This window comes from Lissotriton vulgaris, chromosome 3_1, assembly GCF_964263255.1.
Source record: "Lissotriton vulgaris chromosome 3_1, aLisVul1.2, whole genome shotgun sequence".
Lineage (NCBI taxonomy): Eukaryota > Metazoa > Chordata > Amphibia > Caudata > Salamandridae > Lissotriton > Lissotriton vulgaris.
In genome coordinates, this window is record NC_141689.1 from 1,106,815,481 (window position 1) to 1,106,834,068 (window position 18,588).

Sequence of the window (18,588 nt, forward strand, 5' to 3'; positions counted from 1 at the left end):
GGCGGCGGCTCGGTCTCTCCTTCTCCAGCGGGGGCTCCCTCTTCTGCACGGGCCCCTCGCCATGGCTGGCACGGCATCTCCGATCTCCCTCACGACTCGGGAGACCAGAGGACAACAGGCAAAGCTTCTGCAAGGCAGTGGGAGCGGACGCACCCCTTCCCGGCCCCGCCCACAACCAGGCGGCGGGCCGGACATCTGCTTCCGGTGTTTTCCTCCGGGCTGCGGCGGTGATTGTTCTCAGCTGCCTGTATAATGAGCTGTGTGCGACTGCCAATCATCTTCCACGGCCCCGGCTTGTTCACTTTCGGGACCGCAAAGAGGACTGTTGTTTTTTACAAACTGAAGAGGGAAAAAATGTGTCCGATCAGCATTTATAGAAAAATGCACGTATAGATGAAACATTCCATTTCTTCCCTTTTGCACGTTTGGAACAGTATAATGAGACTAACAAAGAAGCTGGGAGAAACGCATTGTGAAACCCCAGCGCAAAGGCTCCCCGTTTCTCCTTAAAGGTTCACAGAATGGGAGTCTGTGATTTCACTCTTCAAACCCTTCCTTCGTCAGCGGAAGCCTTAAGAGGCACCCCGATTAGTGTGCGCCGATTCGGGGATTTGTTTTGCCATTTAGCGTTTTGTGGCCAGCAGGAAGTGAATGCTGACGGAGATTACATGACTGTCGGGCTTTTTGTAAGCTTTGCGTTGAAAGACGTTCTCGGTTGCAGGATAGTTGGTTGCGCAGTAGGGTTCTGTACTTCAGCTTTGAGTTCGATGGCGTAAAAATAGGAAGCAGGGAGTTATGTAAATATTGTAAGTGATGAAGTGAAGGGATAAAAGACTGCACTGGGGTGTGTTGAATTTGAGAACATGGCCTGGGTTAGGTAATTTATTATTTTGGGTGCGGTTTAAGCGTGTGTTTTAATTAGAAGGCCTTGACACTGCTTCCTTCGATGTATGTGCACACTTGAGTTTTATTCACACGTAATCCTGCAAACACAAGCATTCAAAAAATACTGTTTGCATGTGTTGTATGCGCAAATGTTTGTTATATGAGAGTCAAACCTACTGGCAATGCCAATTCTGGGGAAAAATGCAAGGTAAAACACATTGTTATGTACTACGACATAGCTAGAACTATCAAAATGCGAGACCTATTGCATTGCAAATGCTTGTTAATAAACTGCTGCGCCTCCCTACAGATTTTCAAACTGTTACACTAAAGTATATTTAATTTGTTGCACTGCTCCCTGCTCTTTTTAGGTCTGGTTTGACTGAGCAGCATCCTATTTACCTATTGATTACAATATGAATAAAGTGGATTTTGGGGTCATGTCCCTTTAACCATTGGCATATTTGGGTTAGCCTTTTCAGCCACTGATTTGAGATGGCGTCAGATGCCCAGAGTATTCATCTCACCTCATGCTATTGGCTATTTGGTGTAATTTCCCATCTCCTAGAAGTGGTTCCTCTGCAATGAATCAGAGACTATTTTACATCTGAAATTTACACTCAATCTTTTCGACATATTTCTTTTTTGTTGTTTTTTTACCTGCAAAACCCAATCAGACTTTTATGGTAGAACAAATGCTAGAGAAACCAAAGGATTTCATTAGGGAAAGACACTTTGGAGTACTTTGCAATCACATTCTTCTGGTGACTTTATCAAATCCAGTGGGTCTAGTTTGTAAATGATTGCAAGCCAGATCTATAGCATTCTCAGGGCTATACCTTTTTGCATCTCAGGCTTATGTTAAACTGCCCCTTCCTGAGGCCATTTTCTCAGATGAGCGAGATAACTAACTCTTGTGAGTGCTGTTTAAAAGTCCACTGGGTCATCTTCAGATACACTGGCTTTGGTCTGAGATCACGTTAAATAACCAGCCATTTAGAGACGAAAACAATTACATTTTCTTATCACTCCTTTTATAAGAGAAGACTGAACAGATTTAGGTGTACAACGTTACAGCCTTGTTCCACCTGGACAGAGTACAACAGGCCCTCATGCTTTTTGCAGGATATTGTGCTGTTTTGTGAATGGACTATTACTAGCAACATTCCCCTTGCAGCCTACCCAGAGGGAAAAGACAATTTGGCATTTGTTAAGCCCAGTTGAATGTGGTTTCTCGTACATGTGGGAACATGAAGCAAAAATGGGTTAATCAACCCTTAAAGGCAAGCCGAAGAAGGGCCCAATTTGTCAACTAACCTTCAATTAAAGCAAATGGTTTGATGTCTTTACCTTTTTTCAAAGACCCACATGACTTTAAAAAACTTTCATGGACAGGAGCAGTGCTCCTGTTTTCATATCCCACCCAGACTGGCCACCGCTGGTTCTGACATATATTTAGATGGGGCAAGGTCTTGGATCTTCCTTTTGATCAAATCTAGCTCAACAGAGTTGATTCATTCTGCACCCTTCCCATTTAGACCCTCGTTATGAGTAGCTTTTCAATTCTGATGTGGACAGTGACAGTTACGTACCCCGTCATAATTATGAGATCTGCAGGAGCACCACAGATCTGTTTAGTTTCACTTGGGCTTGTCGCCTGATGAAGGTAGCAAAAATCTCCAGGTTACACTCCGGGGAGAAATTAGGGTTTACCGAGGGATTCATACATGTATTACCAAATCCCCTTGTATTTCCTCATTTTGTAAGTAAACCTAAGGGTCCCAGTTGTAATCTCTGCTGCACCATCTTCCCAGAGTTACCAGTAACCCTTATCGATAACTCTAGGAGTTGGAGTTAAGTAGTGGATTAACTGTGCTCCCCTTATGTGGCCCCTAATGCTCAACTTGAAAGATGGGTTAGGATTTAGATTTTCTTCGGGCATGCTTTCATGATTGGTTGGAATAAATAATATAGTCTGGCCACATAATTCCAATTTCCAAAGACCATGAGCTACTAGCACCGCAATGCAAGTATAAAAAAGTATAAAGATGTGTGAGCTATTTTCATTGAGCTTAAGTAGAAAAATAAAATCTCAAGACTCCTTTTTAATGTGGAATGTATTTTATGACTTCTATAGGCGGTTCTAGAAAAGCCATACTTGTCCACTAATGTATCAGATCTTGATACACCTCAACCCATGCAATACATGATGTAGATCCACCCCAAAGAAGACGGAGACCTTCAGTTGATTTGTCCTTTGGTTGTACCATTGAACTACAGTGTACTTCGAGAGTTGGTACTAGCAAGCAGGCTCTGCGAAACCACTGGAACAAAATGACAAAACTTCCTTCACTATCTTTTAATGGAGTACAGAAGTTTCCATTTGAAAAAGTGTTACATTAGTAATATCTTCTCACATAGCATTAGAGTGTCTGTGGTAAGATTTATGTAAAAGTACTCAACAAGTCAAATACAATTTACAAACGTTTATTGTAAAACGGGTACCTAGTCCATATGAGTCCCCAAATTTTTCTGAAAACAACCTCAAACCTTTCTCAATATCTTTTGCCGAGTGTTCATTGTACAAAGATTACAAATGGAGAAGATTGAAGCTTCTTTGAAAAGTGGCTGATAGAAAGAGATATGAAGGGGCAAAGGATAGGCTGGAGAAGCTGAATAGTTTCTGAACAAATTGTGGAAAAGGAAGCGCCAGTACTTCTAATCAACCACCGTGCAAGAACCTGAAGTTTGTAGATGTGTGCACTTATGACAGAGACGTTTCAATCCTAACAAAGGTACCTCATTTTCTGAGACATCTGCTCAACCTCTGAAAGGACGGGTAGATTTATGCTCTGGTGGTTTTCATTGGCTCAACCCACTAACAGTATCAATCACCCAAGGCGTTTTGCTCAATTTGCAGTTGTAAGTACTCTGATAGGTGCGGGAATCCTAGTTCCAGGCTGACATGCTATACAGTAATTTCAGGGCTGCTGACAAACATCATGTCTTCTTACTGGGATTCCTTCAGCTCCGTCTGTGTGGGGTTGCCATCTCCCAAATGGAGGTTTTGTCCGACCACATGGACATGAATACTAAATAACTTGTGAACTATGGGGAAACATCCAACTTGTCCAGTTGATTTGTCCAGACGCACTTATGCCAGTTAAAACCCAGTTGGTTGCTTTGTATACTGTTGGTAAAAATTTGAGTCTATACTTTAATGCTTTCTTAATATATCCATGAGGAGTCTCCTCAACCTCAGCAAAGAAGTGTCTAAGCAGCAGCTGATAAAGTCTAAAATCTGACTGCCAGATTACTCTGTAACCTGTAAAATCATACCCACATCAAACGTTCATTAAAATTAACGCATCGGTTCCAGTCTCCAATTGTGTAAGGGTGTTAGGAAGGTTAATACCTACCTGCACATCACTGCCAATGGGTTAAAATTAACACTCCTTGGAAAACTGGCATGCTAAAATAGAGGTTATTTACCAAAACAATGTGAGCACCAGCAGATCAATTTGTCTGAAAAGACACTGAAAAAGATAAAACATTGTGCTGGAACCCATCCCCTTCCTAGCGGTTGATGCAATTTAGATGGAGCGTCTGAAACATCGCTGTGGCATTCGCTACCTCGAACATGTACAGCTCATGCTATATACCCCATTTGGGCCACCAGTGATCACACTCAATAAAAGATACGCTGGGGTTTGTTATTTATCAGATGTGATAGATGACAGCAATGCAAGCTTTCTCCTGGAAACCGGGCATAACTTGCAGATGTTCCCCGGGTCCAGTTATTTGCTGGGCCTTTTTGACCCAACAATTTTGGCAGGTTTACCGTGCCTAAATTTATCAGGTGTAAAATATAACTTTTGTATTTTAGTAACTATACTATAACTGCAAACCCTCCTGTGCACACAGGGATTTGCAAAGGGTGCAGGAATTGAACGAGCCACTCATAATGGAGTGTATTTTAAGGTCTGCTTGAACTGGACAAAATGTGTTCATGAGTTAGATTCTAACTTTTGAAACTCCCACCACTGGCCAAATTATATTAAAGCAAGGAATTTGCCTATTTGATTTGCAGCCTACCTCATATCCTCTGTTAGTATAAAGCTGGACAACCTGTTCATGATGATTCAGTCTACCAGACATATGGTAATCACAGCAGCCTTTTGTGGTAGTCCAACCTACTTGCATCTGCAGTGCTGCAATATGGTGATCCTAGCACAATACTGTCTGTACTCTGTGCTATCTGAGGCAGTAGTTTGAAAAGTGGTGCTATGGACCCCTTTTAAATTTGACGGTCCTCTGTCCCATTTTCTGGCAGTATGTCAGTTCTACTGGATAGTCGTAAATTGACATATGAGAATCAAAAACTGAGTAATTCCTGGGGGCGTTACTTGTAATCACAGTTCTTCTGCAGCGAACATTAACAACACAACTCTCCTCTGCTCTTGTAATTACCTTTCACTATTAAAGAGCTCCAAAAATTCTGCCTATTGAATCCCCCGAGTGGAGCAGAGCTCATAGCCCTTTCAACTATTGGCTCTCTGTTGTGTCCTATGAGGTGGTTTGGCGGAGCATAGGACTGTGGTAAATGAGTCCCTTTATTCACTGCTATTTGAACATTTCCTACCAAGTATTGCCAGCCTGACGACAAAGAATAATTCAAGTGTATGAATCTGTGAAAAGTTATAATGCTAGAGAACTGTAGTTACAGGTAAGGAAGATTTTCCTAATGTACACCTAGTAATTTTGGGGCTAATTTGAATGCTATTCTGTTGTAACAAACTAAGGAGTCCTTTTCCCCCCCTGGTAGAAATTGGTGCTAGTCACTACCTTTCATCCTAGTAACTTGCTGATGTTTGACTCAAATCCAGGTGGCAGTATTGTTGTGACCATTTTGAAATCTTGAGATTCTCTGTTTTTTGCAAACCACCCACTTGTAAAACTGCTACTTATTATCTTGTCAAACTATATATTCCATCTACATTAGTGGACACCTTATGCCCATGTTGTATAATCTATCACTATAATGTAGTACATCGATTAAAATCGAACCAGTGTATCACGGTGAATCTGCGATTTAATTCCAGCTTCACCGCTTGATTAAAATTATATAATTTTGAGCAAATCACTTTATTTACAGCTTGACTTACTTGGAAATAATGGGCAGTATCTAAATATGTAAATCCCAACCATGAAGCATGTGGCCCGTTCTGCCCGAAATAAATGTTTCCACCCTTCTTCACCATGTGATCCTTAAATTGTCTCTCACCTAGACCCCACACGGTTCCATGTGAAAACATGGAGTCCAAAATACAGACTGACAAAATATCTACCGTAATAAATATCTGTACAAAAATTGGACCTGTATTTAATTCCTAAATACAACCAACCTTACCATGTATATCTTTTTTAGGATTCAGGTAATTTACTCTTCAAACTCCAGTCCTCGCATGTTTGATGGCAAGTGCTGAATAATAGGATTAGGTGCAAATCTACTTTTTTGTTGAAGGAGAATCATGTAAGGTTAATGTTTTGATAAACTAATTCTGTCTGCTTTTAGGAAAGATGGTCTTGCAGTATGGTTTTGTGGGCTGACCCGCATCTCCATCCCATGCAACGCACCCCTGCCCCCTACAGACCAAGCACCCCTGCCAGACACTCTTATTCCACACCTCATTATTGCTTTACTCCTATTACAAAAAAAAATTCCATGCTCTTAATTGGAGCTACAACAAATTTTAGTAATATGCAATAGTTCTGGCTTTGTCTGCCAGTGTTTTTATTTTGGATACTTTGTTTTGTCATGGTTTTTGCTTTTTCCTTTTTTTTTTGTCAAACTTCCTTGTTGGAGTTGTTGCCAGACCATTGCCAATATTTAAAATAAAAAAAGGGCTGTAATCAAAAATGTTTTTGGTCTCAGAAAGCACACATTTGCTTTGTAGTCCCTTGTACTCAAAGGAACTAATTTTTGTGTGGATGTGCACCTTATGAAAGAAAAGAAATCCTTCACACAAAGTGAAGTTAGCCAATTGTAGAATTGGGCTGACACTTTGCCCTGCGCTGTATGCCATAGTGGATGGAAGAAAAATATTAACAGACCAATAAATAAAGAGGACTGCCTGAAAGCTCCTATAAGTAAGCATTATATATATTTTATGTGAACTTTCACATATACTTTTGATCAGTATAAATGTAAACAATCGTTCTAATGGTTCAAAGTCTTACAAAAGTTGAAATGTTTGAGCGTTCACTGAAAGGCTTTTGACCCCCTCCCCCCCCCAAGAGCTAAGTAGATAATTGATTACAGTAGCTAAGTAGATAATTGATTACAGTGTTGGGATAAATGTGGCCTCTTGAATTTGCAGTAGCCCCCTACTTTTCCTGACTAATGTTACTTTAACATATTTTGTAGCAACATAGGATCCAATGGCTCAAGCAAAGAATGCAGTCTGGTGGCACTGGCGACAACCAAAAAAGGTGAGCAGTAAAAATGTTCGTTTTAGAGTGGTACATGACTTAAGAGATCCAGCTATTGCTAACCGCACTCCTCAACAAAAATTATGTGAAACGATGCAGGCTTATTTTCTAATGTCAGCTGGAGAGAAAGGTAAAAATCTACAGAGAAAATCTAAGATCAAAATATATATTAATGTGTTTAACTGTATTTCGTTTAAGGTAAACAAATTATGTAAAAACTTCACTGGTACGTATGTAATTTGAAGATTCCGCAATATTTGGAAAGAAATCTAATAGAAATCAGGAAAGCATTTGTCCCAATGACACACTTCTTACCTCTTGTTAAAAAGGCCTATTTACAAACAGCATTTTGTAGAACTTTACTACAATAGTATTACTAACGTACTACACAATCTGGTTTGCAAGCCTACATGCTGAGGTTCTGCCTCCGCCTCTCCTATATTTTTCTGCGGCGCAGAGATCGCCACCTTGACTTCCGCAGACATAAATATATGTTTCAGTACTAAATGTGAAGTGGACAGGAAGTGGCGGAAAGTTTCCCTCCCTGGTTAGGGGTGTGGGGCAGTATATCATTATGAGAAGAGGCTTCCTATATCTTGGTCTGGGAAAGCACAGAATTGGGAGGTAAATAACTTGCGGAACAGTAGATGGGAATATCCTCACTTCTCTTAATGTTTTGATGAGCCAAGTATAGCAAAGTGTTCTGTGGAGAGGAAAAGGTGAAGAGAACAAAAGTCAAGAATTTTTGGCTGGTGCACAAACTCTTTAAAATCCCTCATAGCAAAAAGGTAAGAAAATCTCACCATGCTTTAAGGCACAAGGATCAGTGTCCTACTTCATTTCAGTTCATATAACATGACAAAGACCAGTGAGTTGTTGGACGTACAGATTTTCTGGATATGGGTGTACAAGCTTATGTGATCCTTCCTTACAGACTAACAAGCCCATGCAAAGGTAGTTTGACACGTTTCTGCTGCAGGTGTTTTGCAGAAGAAAGAAAACTAAAAAGAGGGGTTGACACAGTATGTCTTTGTGGTGTTTTTCATCAGTGGAACACTTTTAGTTCATTGGACAGCTGATACACCGTCCACCCTACATCATAGTGTTTTTAAGCTTTGATTTTTAAATGGTGTATTTAGATGTGTTGCAAGAGCAAATCAAAAGTTAATCCCCTCCCTCCCCTTTGTTCCCATGGGGTAAAAGATGCAGACAGTAATTAGTTGTCTGTAAAATGGTGGGGAAAGGGATGTTCCTTTTCCTAAAATAGATCTATATATGTGAGGTATACAATAAGGTGGCATGTTGTTTAGTAAAAAGATTGAAACAAAGTGATTCTTACTTTCTACAGTCGAAATAAAGTGAGTCTTACTTTCTACAGTTCTGCAACAGAGGAAGATTTTGAATCCTATTTGCGGAATGTGAGGTCGCAGTATGAAGCATTAAGGAGTAGCCGTAAGTAAAATGTTTTAAATGGTTATATAGCTGTGCACCGTGTATTCTCAATCATATGTTCTTTTCTTAGGGGTCTTCTAGTCCGAGCTATTCTTTCAAAATATAGTTTCATTCACACTATCCAGATCAAAATCAATTGGCATGGCCCTGTCGAGCACATTACTAACACACTTTTTTCTGCCTATTAAATAGGTCCTAAGAAATGTAAGTGCTATTCAGTATGGTTTTCTTTTTGGATGGTTAAAACTTAGAGTATGCTTGTGGTCGGTGTACTGGAGGGCTGGAAGTTTTACCCCTCTGTTTCCTTTTTTCTTGCACACGTCAACTTCAGAGATTTGTTCCTAGGTTTGCAGTACTGTTTCTCCCTTTTCCGATTGGAGCAGGATCAAGATTAGGCCTGGGCGTAGTACTACGCTATGCTCGTGGAGCGTGCATAGTTTGCGCTACTATGCGCTATGCGAATTGCACGTAGCACAGTGCAAAAGCGCGTTGCGGGCATTTTTTGCTTGCGATCCTCAACGTCAAGTTGGCGAGTGTGAGCGAGCAAAATCAACTTCCCGGCGAGACTTTTTCATTGTTCGCGATCAGCAACATCAAGTTGCTGATTGCGATCGTGGAAAATAAACCTCCCTGCGAGATTCTCAACACAGGGAGGTCTGGTTTCTCATTGCGAGTGGTCACGTGTGTTCGTGACCGCTTGCGATGAGAAACTACCAGTCCGCGTTGAGAAAGCTGCCGCTCGAGTGCAAATCTACTTGAGCGGCAGAAAACGACCGCTTGCATTGTGCAAGATGCCATTTGCAATGATTGCAAGTACGGACAAGCATCCGGCACTGTGCAATCAGTGAGAAAAACAGCATTTTCCTTACCACACTATGCAGTTTGCATAGCTTGCGAAGTGCACTTTGTTTAGCTACGCGTAGCGCAACTACCCCCAGGGTTAGTCGAGACTGATTTGCATACAGCTGGTTCAAAACTGAGGTGACATGGTGAGCAAAATAACAATGAATTGGGATGTGGTTTGAGTGATTAACAATGGCTGTCATTAATTCAAGCAATCCATCTGTCACTTTTTGGTATACTTTAGTGTGTTGCCTTAAGTGAGACAGGTACGCCCAGATGTGGGCTCCATGTGTACTGTCACTGAAACCAAGTTATACCTTGCCGACGAGCCCATTACTAATGCCTTACCGGCCCTGTGTTGCTTGTGATGTGCTTCAGGGAGAACCTGGCTTGGCAGGTCGGGCTGGACTGTTCCGACAGGAGTTGGGTCAAAAATTATTTGGATATAGCTGGATCCAACCTGAGGTAACATGGTGTGCAAAATAACGATGGGTTGGGATGCATCCGGAGTAATTACCAGTGGCTTAGATTATTTCAAGCATTTCATCCATCACTTTTTTGTATGCTCAATCCTCTGACGTCCTCATACTTTCTCCCAATTTTGCCACTGAAACACGGCTTCAGAGACCGCACTCCCACCCAACGTCTTACCTGCCGATTTATACCAGACTGTGTAGGCTTTATCAACTCTCTCAAGCCCCAACGCCTTTGTAGGCATTTTGTAGTATAATCACAGAAATGGACCGAAGAGTCCTCTTATCTTGAGATTTAATGGCACAGCTCTGCTAGGTCGCTTTTCTGAAACATGTCTCCCTCTAATGGTCATTACCCATAACTTAAAGTTTCTTATGAAATGCCCATACTATTCCTGTATGTAAGGGATCTGGTACTCTTGGATTGTGGACTTGCAAAACTTTATTGTTGGAGCCCTTGCTAGATACAGCTGGTCTAACAGGAGTATTTTGCTGGCTCTTTTCCACTATCAAACTGCAGCCTGGCCCTATTCAGACCAGCTTTGCTTCATGGTCCAATATGCTAAAAAGAGGCATCTCTGGTAGGTAGCATATTAGTTTGCCTTGGGTGGGAGACTCCTAAGGATTAATGCTGTTCTACTGATTGCCATACCTCCCTGTGTGTCCAGTTTGTTGGATCTTTCTCTCATTAGGGAGAAAAACATCATTAACTGTGATTGTATTGAAGAAATTTACCAAGTCAATGCGCCTGCTGGAAGGGAAGTTTTATACTGGCTGAAAACCTTCTGACATCTCTACAACATTGACAAAATTCCTAATTCCCAAAATCCTGCATTGCTCACGTGAAAATAAAGAAAGCCAAAGTATTATAATGTAGAGAATCTTTTAGAAAACTGTTTATTCACAAATTATTATCATGCCCTATCCTGCAATATAGGTAGGCTTTTACAGGGAGTTCAGAGAAAGAGTCTGACGATGAGGCTTATCATACCAGGCTATGCATGTCAGCAAAGCTGTTATGATCAGCAATCTCTGGTAAAAGGCTCTCCTTTCATAAATTAATATTTGTCTCCCAAGTCACCTGATATGGGGCACTGAAGACATTCCTGCACTGAGTTCTCGCACAGGAAACTGTTTTCACTTCTGGAGTATTGGTACGGATAAAACAAGGTCAGCGACTAGTACCCCCAGATGCTTATTTTAACATAACATAGGGCAGCACAAGGACGATTCTAGACTTTTAGTGAATACGCTTTACTGTATATTAAGGAACACACAAAACACCTGACGAAACCAATGAACCTTGGATTGAAGGTTCTATAAGAAGGAGCTGTACTTTCCTGAGAGATTTTAAAAAAAAAATTCCCTAAAACTTTTTATTGGGTTTTATAAGGAAAAGAGCACAGTACAATATAGCTTAAGCAATAGGCACATCTCCGAAAAGACCAAAGTCATGGAACATGCACATCTGAAAGACCAAAGTCATGGAACATGCACATCTGAAAGACCAAAGTCATGGAACATGCACGTCTGGCGTAATGGGCGATAGCGAGCGCCATCTTTAAACAAGGAAAAGAAACCGACAAAATGAAAATGTTAACAACCAAGCATCCAGATTTGGCATCACCACTGAGAGCAGACAGAGCAAAAGAATAGAACGAACATGCACCACATGCCCCCACTCTCCCCGGAGAGATTTACATTTTTAAGCGCTTCAGCCTGTTCACTGACCATAGCGCAGTTATGAACATAACTCGCTTCCTCAGTTTTGGTATTGTGATTGGAACCTAAAGACAAATGTTCGCCTTCACTTCCATTTTAAAGCTTTTCTCTTGTATTCGTTATCTTCCTGGGTTGGCATTCAAGTGAATAACTCCAAGAGGTCCATGGCTATCATTAAGGCCAACCGAAGAATTCCAGAGAAGTATTTTTCTATGTTGTATGGGACAGAAAGTCCACAGGCTTGCTGTATGTTGTGCTTGCTTCTCTTTCTGTTGTTAATACAGCGAAAGCAACAGTTAAGTTCCAGTGTGGATAAGGTTCACCCACAATCATTCCAACCTGTGGAAAATAACAATGACCTGAAATCACTTTTTTGACAGGAATGACTTATTCTCTGCCCCTCAAGCTCTGTTGGTCACGGTCTTATGCAGATTTCCGAATTGGCAAAGTGGTGTTCATCATGCAGTTCTTTGATTAGCCACAGTGACTAATTATTTGTGGAGGCTGGCATTCACATGTAATACAGTTAATGCTAGCTTTATGATGTGAACCTATTCCACTAAAAAGATATATTGGCAGGATTCAAAACACTGTGTTAACAAATGGGGCAGTGAATACCAGTCCAGTCCTGATCTGCCAAGTTCCATTACTGCTCTGCTTCTGGAAAGAGCTAAAGTCCCTACTCTTTGAACTGCCTTTTGTTACTGCGTTCCCACATGTCTCTTCCCCCTCTACTTGGAAAGCCGTCCCCAGTAACTCTTCCCCCTCTCAATGTTAGCATTACACGAAACCTCGCCCTGGTTGTAAAACCCCCATCCATTCTGTGGTATCCCCCTGTGCAACCATGTAGTCTGTAACCTTCACCCCCCCCCCTAATCTGCATTTAACTAACCCCCCTTGTAGCCCACGCCTCTGATCTCAACCCTTCAACCACTTTGATTACAATCCCCCATTCCTTGATTAGCCCGCCTTTTTGTACAGCACTATTTCTTTATGGGTTGGTTTGTGTTTTTTTGTTTGTTTTAAAAATATATATATATTTATGGTATTTGCATATATACATAAAGTGATCAGGGTGGCTTCAATGTGGGAACCCGCCTGTTGGCATCTTTACAACTTACAACGAATACTTAAATGCATATCCATAGGCAAAATCTTATAATGAAATGGAATTGCCAAAGACAACCAAACAAAAAAGATTTGAGTCAGAAGTGTAAAACAGTCACTCAGTACATAACTACAAATGAAATACATTCATATTTGGGCCGAGTCTCAAAAGCATTTTTGAATACGGAAAAATTAGCAGAGGAGTAATCGTTTTATGTGTTCATACATGCCTTTGATAAATCCGCTCCAAATCTTACAACTCCCTATTAGTAAAAGTTCAAAGAGAGCACACTCCTTTCTGTTTTTCCTAATTGTATATGAATATGACCTGAATATTCTCTTTTTATTCTCATGTTATATGTTTTGGGGCTGATACAAGGCGTGTGTGTTTACATCAAATACACGTGTAGCCCAATGGTCGAAATCTGGACTCTGGGATATTGGGGGATGCGCTCATGTACAGAGGTTTCTCAGACTTTTGATAACACTTATGTTCTATATTTTGTTTTATTGTAATTATTTTCCTGATTCAAAATTTCTATGATAAATAAAACATTCAAAAAAAGAAATGTGCCTGTTCCAGGCAATAAGAGGTTACGATGCAGGATTAAGTCATCCTTCTTCTGGAATAAAAAAGTTCAGTAGTTTAACAATGAAAACCATTAGTTGGAAAGGATCTACGTGGAAAAAAAATATTTTGTTTTTGTTTGATATAGGACTTTCATCGGAAACCAACGCACTGACACCAAACACCGAAAGTAGCTGTGACCTAACTACCAAAACCAAATCTACGAGCGGAAATGATGACAGCACTTCTCTGGATCTAGAGTGGGAAGATGAAGAGGGTACACTTATTTATTTTCCTTCTTTTCATGTAACCTGGCTGTGTTAATATGCAACTAACTAGAGCTGGCTTGTTGGTCTGTTGTGCTGTCACAACCTGAAACAAGCTGCAGAAGTGTCTTCCAGGTTTAGGTTTTAAACAACCAATTTAAATTAAAAAAAATGTTTTTTAAAAAGCATTTCTTTTACAAATTATATTGGATTTTCATGGCACATGATGGACCGAAGCCCACTGTTTACATTGTAAAAACACATCTGATCAAAAGTACCAGTAATTACATACAACCATGTAGGCTGCGGAACCTGCAGGCTGAATAACTAAAACATGACACAGGCAACCGCAGACCTCATAAATCGGCCAGTAGGACCATGTTTTTCTATGTTTCTGAGGGCAAACTCGAGCCTGGAAAACCGCAATCTCGGCTCCCATGCATCTGCCCATAGCCATCTTTCACCCAACTATTGCTTGGGGGGGGGCAGGATGTTATTTTACGCCAAAATGGCTGCAGTGCACCGCTGCTCCAAACCGTTTGCAAGACGGTTCCCTCCGCATCCCCCACATCTGAGGCATGTAGGGGGCTGGATGACACCCCTCTTCCACAAGCGGGAACGTGTGAAGTATATATGATGGAGGTATTTGAATTGGATGAAACTGTAGCGTGTCAATACCGCCGCACCTCAGGGACTGGTGAGGGCCTACGACTAGTCATCATCCGGCATGTCAGGTAAGTCCTCTTCCCATGCCCCCCCTACAGGCTATTGATAACCCCATAGATGTTATAACCATATTGCACTCTCAAATACACCATTATTATTCTTCTCTCAAAGCCTCTCCTATTTTATGACAATTGGAGGTAATTAATGAAATAATAAAAAAATTAACACATGGGAACTACATTTTGTTACTAGCCTCATATTAGCACCAGACCAGTGTGCTGACGTCATCTCCTTTTTTTCTATGCCTTCCAATGTGGATCCGGAGCTCCCCTCCCTTTTAGTTGTAAATTTGACAAGTTACTCAAACTGAAATCCAGTGTGCAAGGGAACAGTGTCTCCTCCTAAGACTACAGGATTCAAACCATACCATGACTTTCAGAAACAGATGTTGGTGATGGGCACACACACGGTGTGCCTCTGGTGTTTCGGCTAAGAGCACCACTTCAAATCCTGTGAGGAATGTTACTTCATGCATCCAAAGGCGATCCAGGACCATGAAGTGAAGCTGTCTAAAGAAGCAAGTCCCACTCCCACTCTAAGTTGAGGGCATCAACCTGTTCCCGATCTCGAGGTTGACCGCACAACTGGCCCTGTTTGCAGGTGAGGTCATCCTGTAAGTAGAAGTCCAGATCGAAACACAGGAAGACGAAGGAGGACTTCACCCCATCCCTTTACTCTCTAGCTAAAGAAACAGTTTGGTGTGTCTGCACAGAATTGATCCAGGGTGAGGAATGTGCACAGCCGCTAATTGCGACTTCTGACTCTCAAAACTGTTTTCCTCTTTGCAATCACTTCAGCTTGTTGCTTGAGCGAGCTCCAGGCTGTCTCAGTGCAACAGCCCTACACTACCTTTTTCCAAGAGATATTGGTGCTGGGGATCAGAGCAGCCTTTTTATCAAGAATCACTACTCCTTTTCATATTTGGCAATGCATCACATACTCAACATTCTATGCTCTGCCTCGCCCTTCTAAAGAGGAGGAGAGACTCCGTTAATTGGAGCTTTTACATCGATCACACCAAACACCATTGGGTAAATGGTCATCCTTTTTAGGGGTTCTCGAGGGCAAACAAAGGTAAGGTGGAGTAGAAAAGGACTTTCTCAAGTCAGATGGTCCCCTGCATTAAGATCTGCTATGCACTGGCCAAGAAGCAGACTCCAGAAGGACTGAGGGCTCATTCCATCAGGGCAGAGGGTTATTTATACCACTGCTTTGGCAAGTAGAGTGCTTGTTCTTCACATCTGCCAGGCCGCAACTTGGGCGTCCGAGCACATGTTCATGAAGCACTATTGCCTTGATACCTAACTCTGATGGGAAAGGCATTTCACCCATTAGGTCCTTCAGGAATTTTTGGCCTGAGTGCACTCCACAGGCTGCACCTTTGGGAGGTACTGCTCTCGTATCTGTTCTAAAGGTGAGGAATCTCTGGTTAGAGGTGTCCATCAGGAGAACAAATTACTTACCTTTGATAATGCTCTTTCCCATGGATATCCTAAGGCATGGCAGATTCCTTACACCCCTTTTTGTAGAGGGGCCTTTATTTACCATCTAAGATCTGCATACTGGTACTGACAAATATTTTGTACTCCACGTGCAGGAGTGCCCGCAGGGGTGGTGCTAAAAAGTGACTCCGCTCCGTCACATCTGGGCGGAACGAGGTCAATGCGGACTCACGGTGCCACCTGGCAGAGTGCAGGAGAACTGCTATGAAAATTTCTAGATCCCGTCTAGCATCTAGGGGATATTTTAAAATCTGTGAGTAGGTAGGTTATCTGCCAGAAAGTTTGTTGCTGAAGGTAACTTTTTCTTGTTGATTGCAAGGCTGAGTCTTGTATGGCTATACTTAAGTCTACTGAAGCGTGAGAAAGGACGTGCGTCCTCAAGTAGTGGGCATGTTCTTAAATCGGACTCCTCAGCTCTCCCTCCACTTAGCCCCCAAAATCTCCCAGGAATCAGCAGAGGAGTCTACACTCATCTGTCTGGTTGCGTTAGAGGATGTGGACATTGAGTGACAACCATGGGTTTGTGAAATGTATTTAATTCGCTTTTGCATGATTACACGTAATTGCTGAGAAATTGTGTAAATTTACGTGTAATTACATGAAATGGAAAACTCATTTAGGGCTATAGTTGAGCACAAAAGCGTGCTTGCATCAGTTTTTGATGTGAGAATGTATTTTGCGCAAAAATAAATGAGCATAAAAAAAACAATTGCCACAAACAGCCGCTCGTGTTCTGGTTGCTCATGCGTTATTATTTTGCTGCGAATGGCGGCATAATTATGTGACGTGTTAGGGTGGAATTTCTAGAATTTTTCAGAACAAACATAATGCAGCATTCTAGAAAAAGACTTGAATTACGCTGCCATTATTTAAAATTTCGGCCGGACCTACTGACAGCACTACATCTATGACACTTTACGAGCGCCCACATGAGTGATTGAAAAGTGTGACTTGGAATCGATGCACTGTTTCATTTGGTTGTACACTGCAGTTTCCATGTTCTGAACAATTTAAAATAAAAACAATCTTATTAAGTGTAGAGTCGCGCTCTAGTGTAAGCGCGCTACGTGGTGACGTAGCGCGCGTCGGCCATATTGGGCGCACTGCGCATGCGCGAACAACGCGATTAACGAGAGAGAAGCTACCGGAGCACATTGTAATCCCAGCGCTCTCCTAAGTGTGTAGATTACAAATAAATACTTTAGCCCCTCAACACCTGTATCCCGAGTAGCCATTCCAGGGAGTAATAAGGACTTTACAGTGGCGACGAGGGTGGGGATTGCCCTATTAAAAGGGAATATACATACTGTGGAAATAAAGGACCCGACCCAGGAAGGAGTGGCACAGACACAGGCAGGTGGGCTACCACGAGGAGCAACAGGAGGAGCCAGGAGGTACCCAGAGAGAGCGTGGCAGAGGCAAGAGAAAATACCAGGACGAGGAGCAGCACTAGGACATTAAGGTACCAGGCACAGGGGCACAAGACAAACAGCGAAGGCGAAAAAGCAGGACGCCCTGCATGGTGCACCAAGAGGGTGAGCATACAGATGCGGGAGAAGGACACCAAGGGAGGAGTCTACAGGATAGCACCCGCACCTGGTTGAGGCCCTGGCGGAGTCAGTGAGGAGCAGAGAAGGGGGCGCAGAGGGACCCCAACGGCACCAAGAACACGGTGAAGGTACAAGCGCGCCGGGTAGCCCAAAAGGTCCAGGGACGGAACCAGAAAGATGTGCCGAAATGAGTGCGCAGGCGTCTTCACTCACGACGCCGATCCCGTTTCTACCCAAGCCTGGAGAGCCTCTAATGAAGTGGGAGGACTGGAGAGAGTACTTTATGAACTACATTGAAGCACCAGAAGACGAGAACCGAGAAGCCTTCCCCAGTAAAAGAAAGAGAAGGATACTCCTGCACAACCTAGGCCCGGAAGGGATAAGAGTATTCCAGAATCTGGTGCCAACGCCCAGACCAAATGCAGATGACGACGTCTTCAGACACGCTATATAAGATCTGAACGACCATTATCGTCCAGCGGTGTGCACCTCCATTGACCGATATAATTTCCAGCAGAGGAAACAAGAAGCGGGCGAACGCATAGACGACTATGTTGCTGCGCTGAGGAAGCTAGCAATAACATGCAAATTCGGTGCCCTGCATGACTAATTTATAAAGGACCAGATAGTCATGCACACCACCAACATAACTGTACAAGACAAATTGTGGGTAAATGGAGACGCCCCGATTAAGGAGGTGATTGCCATGGTGAAAAAGGTGGAACTCTCAAAACAATGCGCAGATGCAGCCAAGAGAGAACCTGTCCAGAGGCCTATGGTGAACAAGGTAGACGACGCAGACGCACCAGGAAGGAGCATACCCACATCAACGGAAGGTAAAGGGCCAAACAGATGGACGGGAAGACCCGGACAGCCCAGGAAGCTGAACAAAGAAAGCACATCCACGTGCTACCGGTGTGGGAGCCAGTCACACGCGGCCTATGACAAGCGATGTCCAGCGTTCAGTGCGAAATGCATGTTCTGTGGTATAGTGGGTCACTA

At 42.5% G+C, this 18,588-nt stretch overlaps 1 protein-coding gene across 2 annotated transcripts in view; it reads left to right on the top strand.

The window, feature by feature from the left end:
• Positions 1 to 18,588, top strand: part of AP1AR (adaptor related protein complex 1 associated regulatory protein) — a 185,511-nt gene that overhangs the window by 137,042 nt on the left and 29,881 nt on the right. For both annotated transcript variants that reach the window (XM_086961575.1, XM_086961574.1), the window contains 3 exons: positions 7,313 to 7,377; positions 8,756 to 8,829; positions 13,691 to 13,819. In XM_086961575.1, coding sequence (XP_086817701.1) covers positions 7,313 to 7,377; positions 8,756 to 8,829; positions 13,691 to 13,819 — 268 coding nt within the window. The remainder of the gene's footprint in view (positions 1 to 7,312; positions 7,378 to 8,755; positions 8,830 to 13,690; positions 13,820 to 18,588) is intronic.